General features: G+C 37.7%; 2 protein-coding genes across 3 annotated transcripts; one reads left to right on the top strand and one right to left on the bottom strand.

Moving 5' to 3' along the window:
- Positions 1 to 4,341: 4,341 nt before the first annotated feature.
- On the top strand, positions 4,342 to 10,790 carry LOC115958327. 2 transcript variants are annotated; one of them, XM_031076730.1, is made up of 13 exons: positions 4,342 to 4,545; positions 4,666 to 4,830; positions 5,865 to 5,963; positions 6,082 to 6,207; positions 6,318 to 6,386; positions 6,460 to 6,556; positions 6,656 to 6,767; positions 7,214 to 7,430; positions 8,047 to 8,160; positions 9,533 to 9,664; positions 9,885 to 9,965; positions 10,256 to 10,372; positions 10,480 to 10,790. In XM_031076730.1, the coding sequence occupies exons 1-13, from the start codon at positions 4,444 to 4,446 to the stop codon at positions 10,564 to 10,566; spliced, it is 1,518 nt and encodes a 505-aa protein (XP_030932590.1). In that variant the 5' UTR covers positions 4,342 to 4,443; the 3' UTR covers positions 10,567 to 10,790. The 2 variants fall into 2 exon arrangements, with proteins under 2 accessions (XP_030932590.1, XP_030932591.1); XM_031076731.1 differs by lacking the exon at positions 4,342 to 4,545 and having other exon boundaries at positions 4,819 to 4,830; positions 5,885 to 5,963.
- A 637-nt stretch (positions 10,791 to 11,427) lies between these two features.
- Positions 11,428 to 15,244, bottom strand: LOC115958472 (phosphoglucan phosphatase LSF2, chloroplastic). Its single transcript, XM_031076883.1, has 5 exons — positions 14,864 to 15,244; positions 13,502 to 13,707; positions 13,033 to 13,203; positions 12,542 to 12,753; positions 11,428 to 11,767 (listed from the first exon to the last, which is right to left on the bottom strand). The coding sequence occupies exons 1-4, from the start codon at positions 15,147 to 15,149 to the stop codon at positions 12,550 to 12,552; spliced, it is 867 nt and encodes a 288-aa protein (XP_030932743.1). The 5' UTR covers positions 15,150 to 15,244; the 3' UTR covers positions 11,428 to 11,767; positions 12,542 to 12,549.
- Positions 15,245 to 16,872: the final 1,628 nt, after the last annotated feature.

Genomic DNA, 16,872 nt, shown 5'->3' with positions numbered 1-16,872 from the left:
AGGAATTTGAGCATTGACAGTCGGCTCAGCACCTTCCTTGGACGTCTCGGGATTCAAACCTCCAGGTGCTTTCGTTGCATCAAGAGGCTTTCCTTTATCGGTTGACTCACTAGAAGGGACGATGATCTGAGCAACTTTAGATTGAGCAACACTGGCCTCCTGTGGGTCGCGCATAGCCTCGGAGCTGGAGGGGGCAGTCTCGCGGATGGCTGGAGGGTAAAATATGCTTTCCGCCTTCCACAAGTCAGATGAAGCATCCACCCCAGCTCGTTTTAAGGCCTCTCCCCAAACTTGGGAGCAGTATAGTCTACATACTCCAGGGATTTATGCTTTAAGGGAGGCCTGGGTATCAGCCATACCTGCCTCGTAACCTTCCTCCTCAGCCTTATTCTTGGCAGCTTCGGCCTCGTTTCTGGCAAACTCCGCCTCCTGCTGGGCCCTCACGGCTTCGTCCCGGGCGTACTCTGCCATGCCCTTAGCATTCTCAGTCATGATCAGTTTTTTCTTCAAATCACTGATCTGACCCTTGGCTATCTGCAGCTGATCCTCGGTTTCGAGTAGACGTCTTGTCTGTTCCTCGACCTGTTTTTGGGCGCCATTTAAACCCGTCGAGGCATTATCCCTCTCTCGGATAGCTTCATTTATCCTCCTTAGCCTTTACGAGGTCATCCTCAGAAGCTTTGAGGGTCCGCGTGGCGTCTATGCGTTTGGAGCGTTCATTCTCAGCGGCCTTACTCTGCTTGTTAACCTCCTCCTCCATCCTGTAGGTGGCCTGGATAGCTTGCCAATTGAGACAAGTATATTGTGATTGAAAGTTTAGGAGCCAGAATTGACAGAGCCTTAGGTTTCAAGAGTCTTACCATACTCAGATACCTCTTCACGCTAAGGAAAACCTCCCGCATCCTCATGTTCTTTAACTCATCCATATCGGTGGGAAGCAGCATGGTTCTTCCTAAAGCGTCGGCCACATAGCCGCCCTCGCCATCTCCAAGGTCCCTCATGGACGCGGTTTCCAGCAGTGGTCCCCTATGGAGCATTGGGGCGGGAAGCTAGGCGCTTGGCAAGGATGGGGCTTCAATCCCCTTCCCCTTGCTTTGGGCAGATGGGGCCTCGGTCTCTTTACCCTTGCTTTGGTGCCCAATCTTTAAATGTTTCACACACGGGGCTTCATCCATCTCCTTAGAAGATTGAGATTTTCCCCCATCCATGGGTTCCTTACCCTTGGGACTCCTTTTTCTCTTTGAGTCAGTGGGCTCCAACCGAGGAGGCAGAATTGATTGAGGAGGAGCAGGAAGTTTAGGGCGGGGAGATTGTGGCTGCGATTTAGCAGAGGAAGACCTAGTCTGCACGGGCTGGGGCTGAGAGGGGGGAGACAGCTCAGTGGAGTGCGGCCTTCCCTGTGCACCTTTCCCCGGCTGTCCCTCAAGGAGGTCTAACTAGCTAGTTGGGGGTTTTATCTTAAGGCCCATCTCGGCTCAGGAGGATGTACCCACTGACAATAGCTCTGCTTCAGACAAGTTTGGGTCCCCTAGATCGCCAAAAGGATCTTCGGATGGGTCGACTTGATCGAATGCCCCAAAACCCTCCTTGGACGGATCCAAATTATCTTCGTCCTCCGCTGCGCTATGAAGCGACAAAGAGCCCACCAATGGGATGCCTTCAGGGACAGGAGATCCTTCGGAGATCAAAAACCCTTGTTCAACTGCGGTAATTTTTGGAAGCCGAGGACGGTTAGCGCTAATCACATGCTTCGGGTCGGCAAACGACTTCTGAAGGGGAGCGTACCCTAAGATTTTGTGAGCAGTTCTGACTTGACCATCATTGTCATTTACAAAAACTGATACTTGAAGAACAGTCTCCAAATCCACCCGGTTAGTTAGGTGAAAGTGCCGATGAAAGGCGTTGGGATCTATAAGAAAAATACATACACATGGTTAGTAACTGAACCACATCAAATTAAAATGGCGCAAAGGATCGGCACCCTTCCACTCTCTATACCCCACCTGGTTCTCCCTCCATCATTGGGCATGGAACGCTGTCGTGCCATTCCCCAAATACAATAAGAAAGTCTTTGTTCAACCCCTTGTTGGAGTTGGGGAGGCACTGAATTAGCCGAACCCTCTCGTCTCTGGTCTTCATGTAATAGATTTTGCCCTTTAATTTTTGGAGATTGTAGCACCAATTCACGTCATGATGGGTTAATCTTAGCCCCATTTTCTCATTTAGGGTATCCACGCAACCCAGAATCCTAAACATATTGGCGGCGCACTGGGTGGGAGCTAATTGGAAATACCTAAGGTAATTATTTATTATCGGCCTCATGGGAATTCTCATACCCCCTTCTACGAAGGCGAGGATAGGAATTACCACCTCGCCTGTATTTCTCAAAATATGCCACTCCCCTCTCTTACAGTGCCTCAAACTCACGTTGGGGGGAATTTTATAATCGGCGATGAACTTTTCCATCGCCTCTTCGGTCTCAACTAATTTCCTCAGTCTCATTTTAACCATCTCTAAGAACTACTAAACAGACTCAACCAACTACGGAAGAAGGAGATGAACAAGAGAAAAATAAACCCAGAAAAGAAAAAGTACGAGTTAGTGAAGGCAGGAAACTTACAGAAAAGAGGAAAAGTGTCTCGGACAGGCTTTTTGCGCTGGAGATAGACTTGAGTTTGGACGAAAGTTCAGATGAACCCAAGGTGTATGCGCTAGAACTCTTAAGTGCAAAACTGAAGAGACAAATCAGTTCCAAAAAATCATTTATGCCTCCCATCGAAAGTAACTGCACGAATTTTCCCGCCCATAAAGGCAAGGAAATCCCCACCGTTAGATCTCCATCACACCGTTGGATCTCCGTCACATCGTTGAACGTGGGAAGTACAGAGCCGCCCGCATTTAATGAGGACGCGTTTCACCTTCCAAAGGCTTCAAGAACGTGTCTCGGGCAGACGAAAGGTCTCGGGAACCGTTAGGTGACAAGGATTGACAGACATCCGATGTCATCAAAACCCTCCTATCCGTCCGAGGAGCCGGGTCTGATGTCATCAAAACCCTCCTATCCGTCTGAGAATCCGGATAGCAGGATTTTGAGAGACTATTGTGGGGCCAGAGGACTCATGACCCGGCCCACTATCCACCAAGGCCCAGGACCCGTGCCGAGGAAGGTAGATGCCGAGGACGAGTAGGGGAAGGCTAAATAGCCTAGAAACACAGCCGAGGATGGCTTTGTCCTCGGCATCCCAAAACTTCAAAAGGAAGAGCAACGTCTCGTCAAGGGCTGCCTCCAAAACGCCCCCAGAAGGAGAGGCGAGTAGAATGGGACCCATATGGGGATGCAGAGTGGGGGTGGTTCAAGGTAAGTATGTCACCTTCGCATTGAACACGCTCGCAAACGTCATAGCCATATTAATGAGAAAAGACGCCTGAACAGTGTGGTTTCGGTTAGTGCAACTAATAAAAAGCAGAGGGAGGTGGCTGAAGGGACAAGTATTCAAATAAGAGCCTGCTTGACAAACAAGTGGAGGGACAGGATCACCCGAAAATGGCTATATAATATAAAAACTTGTGCGCCAAAAGGGGGGGGCTTCCAGACGAGGGAGTCCCAAAAAAGGGAGAGGAATAAGATATGAAGTTCCTAAAATAAGGTCTTAAGGCCGGAGCCACACATGATGTACCGGAATAGGTGATTGATGAACACGTCAGGTTTCTCCTTGGGCAAACCGCTATGAACACCTCGACTAACCATCGTCCGGTGACCAAGGCCTAGCCTTTCAATCCCACGCTCTACAAATTATATTGTTTGGACTCTAAACGTGCGGACCCAATACTATTTTGGGGCCGTCACAAATCGAGTCCTTACAATAACATTTTCAACCGTAACCGCTTAAATTCATCATCAAACAATGTCAGTATTAAAATAAAATTATTTATTTAATTTTAATTTGAACACAATTTAAGATTGAGTTCATCACCATTTGAGTTCACCACCAAACAATGGTGTTGAACTCAAACAATCTGGAGTTTATACTTAATTTTTTTTTTCATTTCATTATCATATAATTTGGAGTTTTTATTTTTATTTTTAGAGAGTTTCATCTTATAGCGTCCACTCTTGATGATAGCACTTTATCATCAGATCACACCAATCAGTTTTTAGTGTAGGCGGAGATTGAGAGAGTTTGTTCATGAGTTGTTAGTTATTATTTTTTGCTTCTCATTATATTAAATGCTTTTCCAAAAAATAAATTGAAAAAACATTATGTTTGTAACGTTACTGAAAAAAGAAAAGAAAAAAAAGAAATGGTTGGAACAAAGACTATATATTATACAAAGTCATGTCTGCTCTGCGTCCTTTGACCATGGAGCTAGAGTAAATGTTCAATAAAACTCACAAAGTTCCTCCGTTATTGTCTTTTACAGCGACAACCAAACACGACGAACATGATAAGCAGGCCCCGCTTAGATGCGATCCTCTCCATATTCGTTACAGTGCACCCTCACGAGACCTCCATATTGCTCCACTCCTCCTCTTGCTTCTTCTTCGTAAGCCTCCCCCTCCCATCCATCTCACACCACTCTGTTCATTCATTCACCTTTATCACATATCATATATATATTCTCAATTTTCACTCAATTGGGTCGTTGTTATTTTTTGAGCTTTAGATCTTGAGCGCCTACTTCGTGGTGCTTCCTTTGCGTGATGATGGTGCAATCTCATTGGGCATATCAAACCTGCCGGGTCTCTTTGTGGGGTCCTTGGTGCTTACTTTGATTGCTGCTCCTCTTTCCACTTTCATTTTCTCTTTGCCTAGTCTTTCCAAAGGCAAGGTATGTATGAATTGAACCCACCATTTAATTAGTATATATATTCAAGTGTATGAGTTTCTTGGATTGGTTTTATGATTGGCCCACTTATGTTTTTGTGATAAATTTTAAGAATTAATGTAAGGAAAGGGAAAATGAATGCAAAATAGAAGATGGGGTGATGAATTGGGTTTGTGTTTGTTTTTAGTTAGCTTATGTGATGTGGGTGAATGTGTATGAGATGTACAATGACAATGCTGAGGTAAATGATGATTTTGATGAAGAGGACTATGATATGTGGTGTACTTAATAAATATTAGCTTGGCAATGATAAATGACTTGTTTTTGGCTTGTAAAATATCCAAGTAATTATGTTGCCATGTACTGGACAATGCATACTATGTGTTCAAACTCTGTATTTTAGAACATGCTTGTATCAATGGGCAATGTTATGGTTTCAATGGGCAAAACTGGTGATTGCAATGTCTATAATCATTTTTGTGTTTTCTTGAGAGGATTAACTATCCTTATTTGTTTAGTTTGCTGGATTTTAGCTACCCCAAGTCAATTTCTTTGGGCTTTCCAAAAGAGATAGTCAACCTATGTGTGTTTTTTCATGTGCCTTATCCTCTAACCATGACTAAGTGTCTTATGCTCTGTTGTCATTGCTGTTCCCCACATCTTTTGATCTTAAACTCTGATCATAAGAGCACATAGGTGTGGTCATTGATTACATAGCGCCCATGCCCCATTAATTTCATTGCCCACAATGGTAATGAGTAGTGTAGTTTTCTCATTAGTTGAACAATTGGGGTAGCCGGTAGTCATTCAAATTCACCTATAACCAAATAAGGTGTTTAAAATCATTAGTTTTGGTGGTATCTAATTGTTCTGCATCTGGTTATCTTCGTGAATTAATTTTCATTTATAAAAGCAAAAAAAAAAAGGAAATTTCATTTTGAAGTCAGTAGATTTTTTTATTGTTTTGGTTTTCCCTTTAGTTTCAAGTTATGTTTCTTCACATATCCTCCTGTAATAGTTGCTTCTTGAAATTCCAGGCATTGGTTTTGATACACAGGTTTTTTAGCATATCACTTGTTTTATTCTTCATTCTATGGCTTTCCTCCTCGGCTGGATATTCATTATCCAAATTAAAGGTAAGATTAGAATCTTCTTATAAAATAATTTTTTTTTTTATTGAGCTGCTTGCTCACTCCCCAAATTTGATTCTGTTTTCATCCCGCACTAATTTGCTCTTTTTCCTCCCTTGTCTAGGGATCAGTGGCTACATCCTCTACTTCAAAAGAGGAACAAAAGGTTGATGCTAATTCTACATACTCTGTACAATGGGATAACCATGGATGGTTTTATATTTTAGTGAGAGTTGCATTCTTCCTTTGGGTATGAAATTAATCTTATTTTTTAAGGTCTATTTATTATTTTTTGACTTTTAGATATTGTAGAGTATTTCCAAAATTTAGATCTTCATGGGAATTTTTGCTTTTTTGAAGGTTGCTCTGCTTAATCTAATAACAATTTCTTCAACTTGGGCAAGAGTGATTGATGTCATGGACAGCGAGGTCTGTTTGCTGCCACAAGATATCTGATAACAAGTTGATATTTTGATACATATTTAACTTGTTCTGTATTCAGTCAGGTTCAAGATTGTTTGGGTTCATTGGTGCTGGTGCCACACTTGGCCAGCTTTTTGGGTCATTGTTTGCCACCGGAATGGCTTGGTTGGGGCCATGTAAGATTGCTTGTTCAGCTCCTTGGAAATTGTAAATTTGCTTAACTCTCTTTCCTTCTTGTTTTCGGTGGGTTTTAATCCAAGGTTGATTCCTTGCAGTTCTACTCCTATTTGCTGCTTTGTTAATGGAATTTGCTGCACAGTCATCAAAAGGGATAAACAAGGATGTATCCCATAATTCCCATCTTCCTGAGGAATTAACTCCCATCAGGTCAGCTATATCTCTAATTTTTTGATTGCATAAGTGACTAAAAGATGGTAAAATTCTCTAGGTCGTGTTCATAATTTCTCGTTCTTTTCTTCTTTCATTTATTTGCTTCTTTTTCTTTTGTGGGGGGGGGGGGGGGGCTTGCGTATTTCCTATCATATCAGTCCTACCCTCAATGTAGTTAAACGGCCTTGAATCTATATGCTGACATGTGGTTTATGTAATCTGAATAATAAATATATAAATGACAAGATTCTGTGCCCTTCTGATTTTGATACCCAAGCCTTGCCTGGAAACTTCAACTCAGTTTCTGGGTAACTGTTTAAAAAGCTTTCTCAAAGAAGGTTCAAACTGATCTGTTATAATTTATTGGAAAGCACCATGGGTTGGATCAGGGATGTAAGGGCTAAACCTCATATTTCTTGACTTGGTTTCTTTTTTGTTTCTAGGGAAGCTGATCCTGATCAACAAAACGAGGTTCATGGTGATCGGCAGACTGCACAACCTCTCAAAAATTCTTCTCCTAAGTTTCCGAGTTCCAAGGCAAAGCCTCAGCTTTGGACCATCTTAGATGGACTCCGGCTCATATTGTCTTCAACTTATTTGTTGTACGTGTCTTTGTTCCTGTGGCTTAGTGCAGTTGTCTCTTCATTCTTCTATTTCCAAGTAAGATATTTCTCAGTCGCAAAAAATGTACTTTGATTCTAGAATAAACCTCTCAATATATGTTGTGTGATTTGGACTTACATGAATTGTTCTTTGTGTGCTTAAAAAGCTGAAGTACAATTTTCTTTTTCCTTTGCCATCTTTACCTCCCTCTGATTCTTAGGAAGAATGAGGAAAGGGAAAGGAAGCATAAGAAATGGCTTACTCATTTGATATTTTTCTAGCCAACTTTGTTTACTGTCCTCTTTTTGGGATCAGACTAAATCTTTTCTCATTCCATTTACATTTTTTTTTTAATTTTAATTTTAATTTTTTATGTTTTCTCTTTTATTGGTATTGATTACCATACATTATAATAGCTAGCACGTATTATGTTAATCTGTTAAAAAGAAGACATGTCTTCTTTCATGCACAAGCAACCCACACCAGATATGGATTTGTGTCTGTACAGAAATTCCTGTCCATGTCCAAAGTCATGTTTTTAGTGCTTGATTTTCAGTTGGGATCTACACCTTGGTTGAATTCAGTTGGGTTGAATTTGCTGTGCTTAATTTGTCAACCACTGTTGCACTTGTAATTATTAATTTGAATTTGTATTCATTTTCTGCTTCTGCAGAAAGCGAGTGTAATCGCTGCAACTATTACTAGCTCTGTTGAGAGAAGAAGATTGTTTGCCCAGATAAATAGTTTCATTGCTGCTTTTATTCTTGCCGGACAACTTACCTTGACGGTATGTTATTTATAAGATGAATTTCGGCTGTCATTTAGATGTTATATCATGGTGTTACAACAGAGAATATGAGAAATAATGTCTAAAGAACTTACTTAGATCTTTGCCTCCTGAGGGTGCATGCCTCATGGTTAGTTTTATGCTTATATCTGAATTTGAGGTTTTGTCTTCAATAATGAAACTAATAGGCCTTTTGAGTAACATTATAAAATATAGCTCATTTAAGGCCTGAAAAAAGGACAAGTATTTGGTTGGCAGCTGATGGATATATATATCTATGTTTATATGCTGTAAACCTCTTAAATGGAATTTCTCTCTTTCTCCACCCCTCCTCCCTTTTTTATATAGAGGTAACAAAGAAACAAATGTACAAAAGAAGAATCTAAGGAGTATGCAGGTTGTATATCCATTCCTATTTGGAGCTGGAATGAATAGAGACTTTGGGAAAAAAATGAGCAAAATTTCTAGCTCCCAATCATGAGTACATCTCACAAACATGGGGATCCACTGGATTCCTCCATTTCTCATCTCAATGTAATCTTACACCATGGTCTCTTTGCTAACTACTAGCTGAAACAACATAGGATATAAGGATGCTACACTCCTATCAGAGCACCACACATCCTCCCAGAACCTAATTCTTCTGCCATCACCTAAACCAAGCCCCCCAAATCTAGAGAAGAATCCCCATCCAAGTCTAATTGCCTTCCAAATTACACAACCATACGAATGATGACCCTAATCCTTCAATGTCTTTTTTATTTTTAGTTTGGGTGAATTTGGAGGGGCCCAGGTGTGGTAAATCTAGATGGTACCTATATTCTGCTGACTTAAAATTCTTCAGGCTTTTAATGTATTGTTGAGTTTCTGTTAGTAGTTTTGAAAATCCATAATGACTGACTAGTACAAAATCAAGACTTCTAACCTTGAGAGGTGGCAGTACGCTTGGAGATCTAGGAAGTGCCATATATCAGTTTCCTTAGCAATATAATTATTGTTTTATGCAAAACTCATTTTGTCAACTGCAGTTGTACACGTACTAATGTTTGTTAAATATATTGGAATTGTGATTCCTATTCCTATTTCTTGACACGTAATGAGTTTCCATGCATTTTAAGGCATCTTTGAGAAAAAATACGTAACTTTTTGAAGGAAAAACAAAGACATTTTTCCTAGGAGCTAAATCATCTTAAAGTTGTATAAATTTTCTGCAGTTTTATGTATTGTGCCCAGACGTTGCATTTTTTAAATTCAGTAGGACATACGATCAATATCTCCAAGTAATATATATGTCCTGCAAGTTAATGAAATAAATGTATCATCATCTATTTAACTTTTGTTATTTATGTTGCTTTCATTTGTTAAAATACAGGGGCGCGTTCTTACTGTTGCTGGGGTTACTATAGCTATTTGCTCTGCTCCTTTTGTTTCATTCTTAAATTTGATTGCTATTGCCGTTTGGCCAACTTGGGTAGCCATTGCTGTGTCTGAGACCTTGCGAAAGGTATGTCTTGTGTAAATGCGAGTTGTGTTTTCCTTCTTAGACCCATTTTTTACTCATTCTGCAGTCATCCTCTGGTTTTATTGTTGACTAAATTTCACTCTCCACATATACATTCTTAAAGGGAAATTATGTTGTGTTTAGGAAGAAAGATGGCTGAAGTTGAAGGTCAATATATGTTTGTTAAGTAGGTTTTAAAAATTCCAACTTTATTATTGTGCAGGTTGTTACTTATGTTGTGACCAGGCCTGGAAGAGAACTCCTATTTACAGTTGTCTCACAGGATGAGAAATACAAAGCAAAGGCATGACCCTTTTTTTCCCAGAATTTATTTTTGTTTTTGTTTTAATCACATAGAAACTATTGGCAGCTGGTTGTGTTTATGTAAATTCAGAAGTCCTGGATTTAGTTTTAGAGGTTCCTCAAGTTGAGATAGGGCTTTGATCTAAAGAGAAAACATGGCTTCATAACATGCCATCTGTTATGGGAATACATTGTTTCAGTGTGTGACTTATGCTACATTAATTGGATGCCACACATAAAGGGTTAATAGCAAAGCTCATTAATACACTCTCTGAGTTTATGCTACTGCAGGTGTGTATAGATGTAGTTGTTCAAAGACTTGGAGATGCTACCGCTGCAGGGATGTACAAGCTACTTTCTAGCACTCTCGATGGGAGAACATCAACTGTCTCAATATATGCCTTACCTGTATGTGTATAGTTAACTTTACTTCTCTCTTCTTTTTTGTTCCTTATATTCTTTTTGGTTAAGGTGAGATTCTGGAGAATTTATTCACCTTTGTTTCCACTACTCAGGTGTGCTTATTGTGGATAGTCACTGCATTCCATTTAGGACGCCGTCAAGCACAGCTTTCAAAGCTACAAACTTCCCCCATTTCCTAAAATGTTGTAAAATTTTAATGTACATTAGTTGCAGGATATAGGATACAAATATAAAATTTTAGAGTTTTGAAATGTTCTACAAGCAGATTTATAGATGTACACTTTTTTCTTTCATTTCTTTTCACTGGAAATAATGATGGTTATTAATTCATCAATGATCTGGCACAAAAAGGCCAATTTGTACTAAGATACGCGATGCATGTACACACTCTTGATTCGCACCATCTAACACCTCCATTGAATGCTCTCATTGCTAGCTGGCTAATAGAAGGGGAAACAAAAAAGCAAAGTGATTCTTGCACTTCAGTCCATTTGGTCCACTTAAGTGCACTTAAGAATGAGTGGGTACTTATTCTAAATCTGAATTAATCAAAATATATAGATCTCAATCTTGTTCCAAATTCTACTAAATTTTAGCAATTTAATCTCAAATTTGTTACATGTTACACATATATTTAATGAGTCCAAACTCATCTATTTATTTATTTATTTTATTTTGCTCAAAAAGAGAAAATTTAACATTACATATTGTTAAGTGCTAAAACATTAATTTTTATGAGGGTTGGTGCTTCTTATATAGATGTATGGGTCGAGGTTGGCCTAGTTCTTTTAATCCTATAGGATTTAGGGACCATCATGGACTCTACTTTGACTATGGTATAGAATTGTGATTTGTTTTGATGGATTGATAATTGTGATTTGTCAGTATTAATAAATTATTAACGCTGATGTAAAAAATTGTGAAGCCTCCAAAGTGAGGTGGCAAAATTTTCTGAAGTCCAAAAAAACTCAAATGTCTTCGGCTTTTATAGATTATATAGATAATTTTTTTTTTTTTTGGTGATAAATATCGGAATGGTATTAAAAAGAAGCCCAGTGCCATCTTGGTCAGATGACCAAGATAATATAGATAAATAATTGGTCAGATGACCAAATGTCAAAAACTATTGCAACAGCTAAACCCCCAGTGCCATCTTGGCAGCTCAATTTTATTTGCTTCTTAAATACATTATTTGAATCATAAATCATACATAACAATTGAAGCTAGATTTTAATTCTTTCTAAGAGAGGCTCGTAAAGTATACTTGAAAAGCTCCAGCTTTGAGTGCAGGCGTGAAATTGCCCCCGTACCCACTCTATGTTTCATTATCTTGCTATTTATTGTTGATAAGATGCTGGGAATTTCTAATGGCATGGAAACCTGTAAGCATGAACATTGTATCAAAATATCAATATGGTTGGAAACTTAAGCCAAGCACATGACTAATTTTTTTGGATGAAAATGACAAATTCATTTGGTTTGGCTCCGGTAAAATGATGACTCAGCAAACTCAAATGAGTTAAAGAGAAGTAGAAAAACATTTCAATCATCCATGCAAAGAATACTACATCATAGAGACAATACTGCATTGTTTACTGTACTTGTGACAGCTATAACAAGTGGGAGAAGGAGGGTTCAAACCTTGGTTCTCCTCATAAAGGAGACCAGAAAAATGCTACTAAGCTACAAGGATCTTGGCGTTGCTGGCAAATATAAGATGTAGCAATAATGAACACATGAAAAGGTTGCAAGAAAAAAGTTAAAAGTTAAGGGAGTTCAGAAAGACATCCCATATGGAATTAAATTAAATTCCATGAGTCTCTCTCTTTTTTCTTTTTTCTTTTTATTTAGGTCATACATATGTTTTTCAGGTGTTTGAGGAAATCCAGTAAGCATGTTGAATATCAAAGGCCAAATGTCGCAGCTACTTAAACTACATTTTTAAGAAAGACATATTTCACTTCTTTAGAAGGTGACTAAAGAGAAGTCATGCTCACATCAAGTACATCTGCTTATTACTCAAACATATAGTCCTTGGAATGACCAGCTCCAATATATTAGGAGCACAGCTGTGAAATTTCAGATTAGGCTGAAGGCATTTTAATTTTAAAAGTAGAATTCTGATATAAAAAAATTAAAAGAAGAAGTACTTACCTAAGTGCTCAACTTCCACGGAGGGAACGGACACGGTCTTGAATCAAGTTCCTCTCCCAATCTGCTATACCCTCAAATGCATTTTCTGGAAGATTCTCAAAAGGCTCTTTCCATGGATCATTCTTAGCTAGATCATAAGTAGCTCCACGTATTGCTCTCTTATTGGGGCCACAAGGCCTTTTTGCAGTTAGTGTATCATATGCTGTATTCAGCTGTCACATTGCCGCAAATAAAAATATGTTGCAACTTCTTAATAATCGTCTATCTAAGAAACCTTTCAAACATCTTTATACTCAGTTCAATACACATACTTCCAAATTCAAATCAGTTTCATGTAACATTTTAAACTTCAACTCAGCCTCAAAACTAAGTTGCTATAAATGTAGAAAGTGCTGTATTTTCCAGAGCATGTGAAGGAATGAACATAGAGACTATGCACATATCTTTTCAAGAAAAAGGTATGACAATATACAAAAGAGTGAAAGACTCACATTCATCCCACAAAACCAGAACATGTAAGAGATAGCAACAGCTGGTGCCCTCCCCAATCCAGCAGTGCAGTGCACATACACTTTTCCTTTCCCCTCAAAAATGGCCCATTCCAGTGATGAAACAGCTTTAGGTAATCCACTTCTCAATGAATCTGGATCAAAGTCTCTTGCCTACAATTCATATATAGTAACTCAATTACTCAAAACACCATAGATCTCTCAGATCTCAATGTGATTGATTAATCAATTTATCTATGGGTTTCCACCAATACTAAAGAAAAAACTTAACAAATCATTCATCCCAAAGAATTTTGAGTTTTGAGCATAATCTTTCTCCAAAGTTTTGATTCCAAGTAGATCAAATGCCTAGAAAATCATATTAATTCAGCAGTGTAGGACTTCAGTTTATGCCAAATCACTTGTATCTATTATCATTTAAAAAGTAGTGCTACAAGAAAAATTTACTTACAGGCCTCCTCATGTGACGGATTCCAAGTTCTTGACATCTTTTTATTATTGACTGCAGGTCAATTCCCCAATATTCAACATCGTTGTCCTGCTGCAAGTTCAAAATATATGCCACATTCTCTTCCTTTTTTAGGTGATCTATATCTTCAGGTTTCTGTGGCTGGGAGCCCACTATCAGATTTTCAGTTATCAGGGTATAGTTCATGCCTGCACATTGATCAGTGAGGAAACCTGAATAAAAAACACGGAACTCTTTTTTTCTCTGTCTGAGATGTTCATTCAAATGAGTTATCCACATGGTCATTTATATCAAAGCCAAAACCCAGATACCATAAATCAAACCTCTCTCTTTCTCTCTTTCCTCAAATCATTGTCACCGTTATTCTGACAAAGAGATATTGCTCTAATTAGCTACTTTTACTCAAATAAACAGATCTCAGAACCTATATTATCAATAACGTCCAGCAAAATGGCTATGTCAGCTGCTGCATATATGATTATGCTATGTATGAATGAATATGATTGCGTCATAAGTTGTTCAAACAGTCAAATTCCTTTGCTGAAAAGAAAAGGAAAAAAGAATCATTTTTTTTTTTTTTTGTGAAGAAAAAAAAAAAAGATTATAGTGCAATGCAGAACTTTTTCATTGGTACCTTTTCAAACTGTTTTTGTTGGTCAAGAAAACTATATTGTCCTGTCAAACTGGCATGACAAATACTTAAAAAAGTTGCACTTCTAGCACCTTTATCTTTTGTAGGGTGGGGGAGGAGAAGAAGCAAGAGTAAAAGAGTCAATTAACACCATTACTTTTATTTACTTCTCTAAAAGGTATCATTATCTTAAAGCTCAACTATAAACTAACATAGAAAGGCCAAATCGAAAAAGGGGAAAAAGAAAAGACTCTCATAATGCCAATTCGAATTGAGTTATTAAAGACCTGAATGAAACATTTGCTAAAAGCTTTAAAACCAAACAATTAATAGAAGACACATAGCTACTGTATGCCAATATAAAAAAATTCATAAACCAGTCTGTCTATTCCATAAATTGAACCCACCATGCCACTACCACCGTTAATTTTTTCATTTCCTGGTAACAAACTTACCAATATAAAAGACTTTTCTTTTATATATACACAATATGATTTGAAACTTATAGCATCCGTTCTACTAATGAGTTTCGAATTCAAATTCTTTATTTGATGACAAGAGATTTTACTAGTTGAGTTAACCTGGATCTCATATTTTGAAACTTGAAAGAAGATAACTATACAGCCACACATATAGGTGGACCAAAATCCTATATGACAATGAAATGTGAATTATTATCAAGAAGAAGAAATAGGGAATAGAAGAGAGCTGACCAAGATCATGGTGATACTCATAAGGGTTCCTCATCATCCCCTTCATAGCAATGTTGTACTCTTCCATCTTGTTGGTCTTTGAATCGGAGGCTTTTTTGCTTGTGTGTCTGTGCTGCTGAATCCCAGTCTGAGTCTCAGGTAGTTTACAATTAATCTTTCTCAAGCTTGAGCTACTCTTGGAAATGGACACAAAGGAATAGCATGCAGAGTTCATCAATATCTTCTTGTTTTCAAGAGGAGCTTTGAGAACTGAATAAGAAAACAAGCTGTTACCGATACTACCCATTTTACACGCTCTACTACAACTTCCAAGCTACTGTACCTCTTTAGTTCTTAACTTTGTTTGTCTGACTCACGGGTGATCGGGGTGCTAGATTTTTTTTTTTTGGCTGAATGGGGTGCTAGATTTTATGTAGGAGTCAACTTGTCTCAGATGATTTGACTATAATGACCTTGCTTGGTGCTAGATTTTTTTTTTTTTTTTGAAAACGTGCTAGATTTTATGTGTTTGTGTGCCTTTTTATTTTTTTTGAGAATCATGTGTATGTGTTTATATATATATATATATAGACACACAAACATGACTCTCGACACAAAAAAAAAAAGAAGACACGCACACTTAAAATATATATATATATATATATACACACACACACATTTTAAAAGGTTTTTATGTAGGACATTGGTGACAAATTTAGGGCTGGCTGAACTTATAGGCGACTTAGGTAGCCGCCTAAGGCCCCCACTTGTAAGAGGGCCTCCAAGTAGTAATAATATAGTATATAATATTGTGTTCTCATCTGGAAAAAAAAAAAAAAAAACATAGTATATAATTTTGTGTTCTCATCTAAAAAAAATGCCCATACTTTCACTGAAGTGACATGAAATCCCATCACCAAATCTGTAACTTGTGGAAGAAAAGATTACAAAAAGCAAAAATCTTTAGCTTGTAGAAGAAAATATTACAAAAGGCAGAAAGAAGAAAAAAATCGCCCACTCTCTGACTCTCTCCAATCTCCATCTTGATTCAAAAAAACAAAAAACACTCTTTTTAGTTGACTTACTCATCAATTGGTGTTGGCAATAGACTTGATGTTTTCACAGATTTTCATTTCAGGTTCATTTTTTGTTTTCTCATCCTTTGCCTCTTTCGTCTTCTTCATGGTTTGCATGGTTTGCTGGGTTTTTTTTTTTTTTTTTTGGTTGAAGAGGAGTTTGCTTTGCTATTGCTTATTGCTGCTGAGTAAAGAGCACAAGTAGTGGCGGCAAGAGAACAAACAAAAAGACTAAAGAGTTTACTTTACAAAAAGTGAAAAAGAGACTTAGATTTCTCTAGAAGCATGATCCGGACCCTTAGATTTCTTTAGACTCTTTAGACTATTAGAGAAATCTAAAGATTTCTCTAGAAGCCACTTAAGCTCTTAATGTCTTACACGTTAGTCTTTTAGACTCTTACACGTTTTAGAGTTTAGCTTTACACGTTTTGCTTTTTGCTTTTTGTTTTGTTTTTTTTTAATTTTAAGAAATCAGATTTTTTTAGTGTGATGTCGTGATGGACTTTTAGTCTTAGTGAATGAGTGAATCAAGTTGAGTTCTATATTTTGCTAGTGGACTAGTCTTAGTGGATCCAATCAAGTTAGGTGTTACACATTTTGCTAAAAAAAAAGGTTTATTGCTACACAAAAAAAAGAGTATTGATAACAAAATTATAAATTTAGAATAATTTACTTTGTATTAATATTAATTTTAATTTTTTTGTGCAGGTTTAAAGTGTAAAGTGATCATATTAAGTAAAGCTACAATTGTGCTTTTTATAAACCAAGTTCTATTGTTTTATACATTAAATTTATATTATTCTAGTTAAATTGTAATTTTTATTATTATTATAGATTGTATTTCATTTATTCGTAAATATTTTTTAATTACAAATGTCTACTAGAAAATATCCATCCGGATATGAAAAACTAAAAAAAAAAAGACAAAGAGAAGAACTAATTGAATCTCAAAAA

Source organism: Quercus lobata, chromosome 8, assembly GCF_001633185.2.
Source record: "Quercus lobata isolate SW786 chromosome 8, ValleyOak3.0 Primary Assembly, whole genome shotgun sequence".
Taxonomy (NCBI): Eukaryota; Viridiplantae; Streptophyta; class Magnoliopsida; order Fagales; family Fagaceae; genus Quercus; species Quercus lobata.
This window is presented reverse-complemented; position numbering and strand designations above follow the sequence as displayed.

What these genes read in the sequence shown, in the direction of transcription:
- LOC115958472 (XM_031076883.1), bottom strand. Translation starts at nt 15,149, where the DNA reads ATGGGTAGTATCGGTAACAGCTTGTTTTCTTATTCAGTTCTCAAAGCT. An exon ending in TCCGTCACATGAGGAGGCCT is followed by an intron (nt 13,204 to 13,501) that starts GTAAGTAAATTT and finishes TATGAATTGTAG; the next exon opens with GCAAGAGACTTTGATCCAGA. An exon ending in TCTGGTTTTGTGGGATGAAT is followed by an intron (nt 12,754 to 13,032) that starts GTGAGTCTTTCA and finishes GCAATGTGACAG; the next exon opens with CTGAATACAGCATATGATAC.
- LOC115958327 (XM_031076730.1), top strand. Translation starts at nt 4,444, where the DNA reads ATGATAAGCAGGCCCCGCTTAGATGCGATCCTCTCCATATTCGTTACA. An exon ending in CCTCCTCTTGCTTCTTCTTC is followed by an intron (nt 4,546 to 4,665) that starts GTAAGCCTCCCC and finishes TTTGAGCTTTAG; the next exon opens with ATCTTGAGCGCCTACTTCGT. An exon ending in GAGGAATTAACTCCCATCAG is followed by an intron (nt 6,768 to 7,213) that starts GTCAGCTATATC and finishes TTTTGTTTCTAG; the next exon opens with GGAAGCTGATCCTGATCAAC.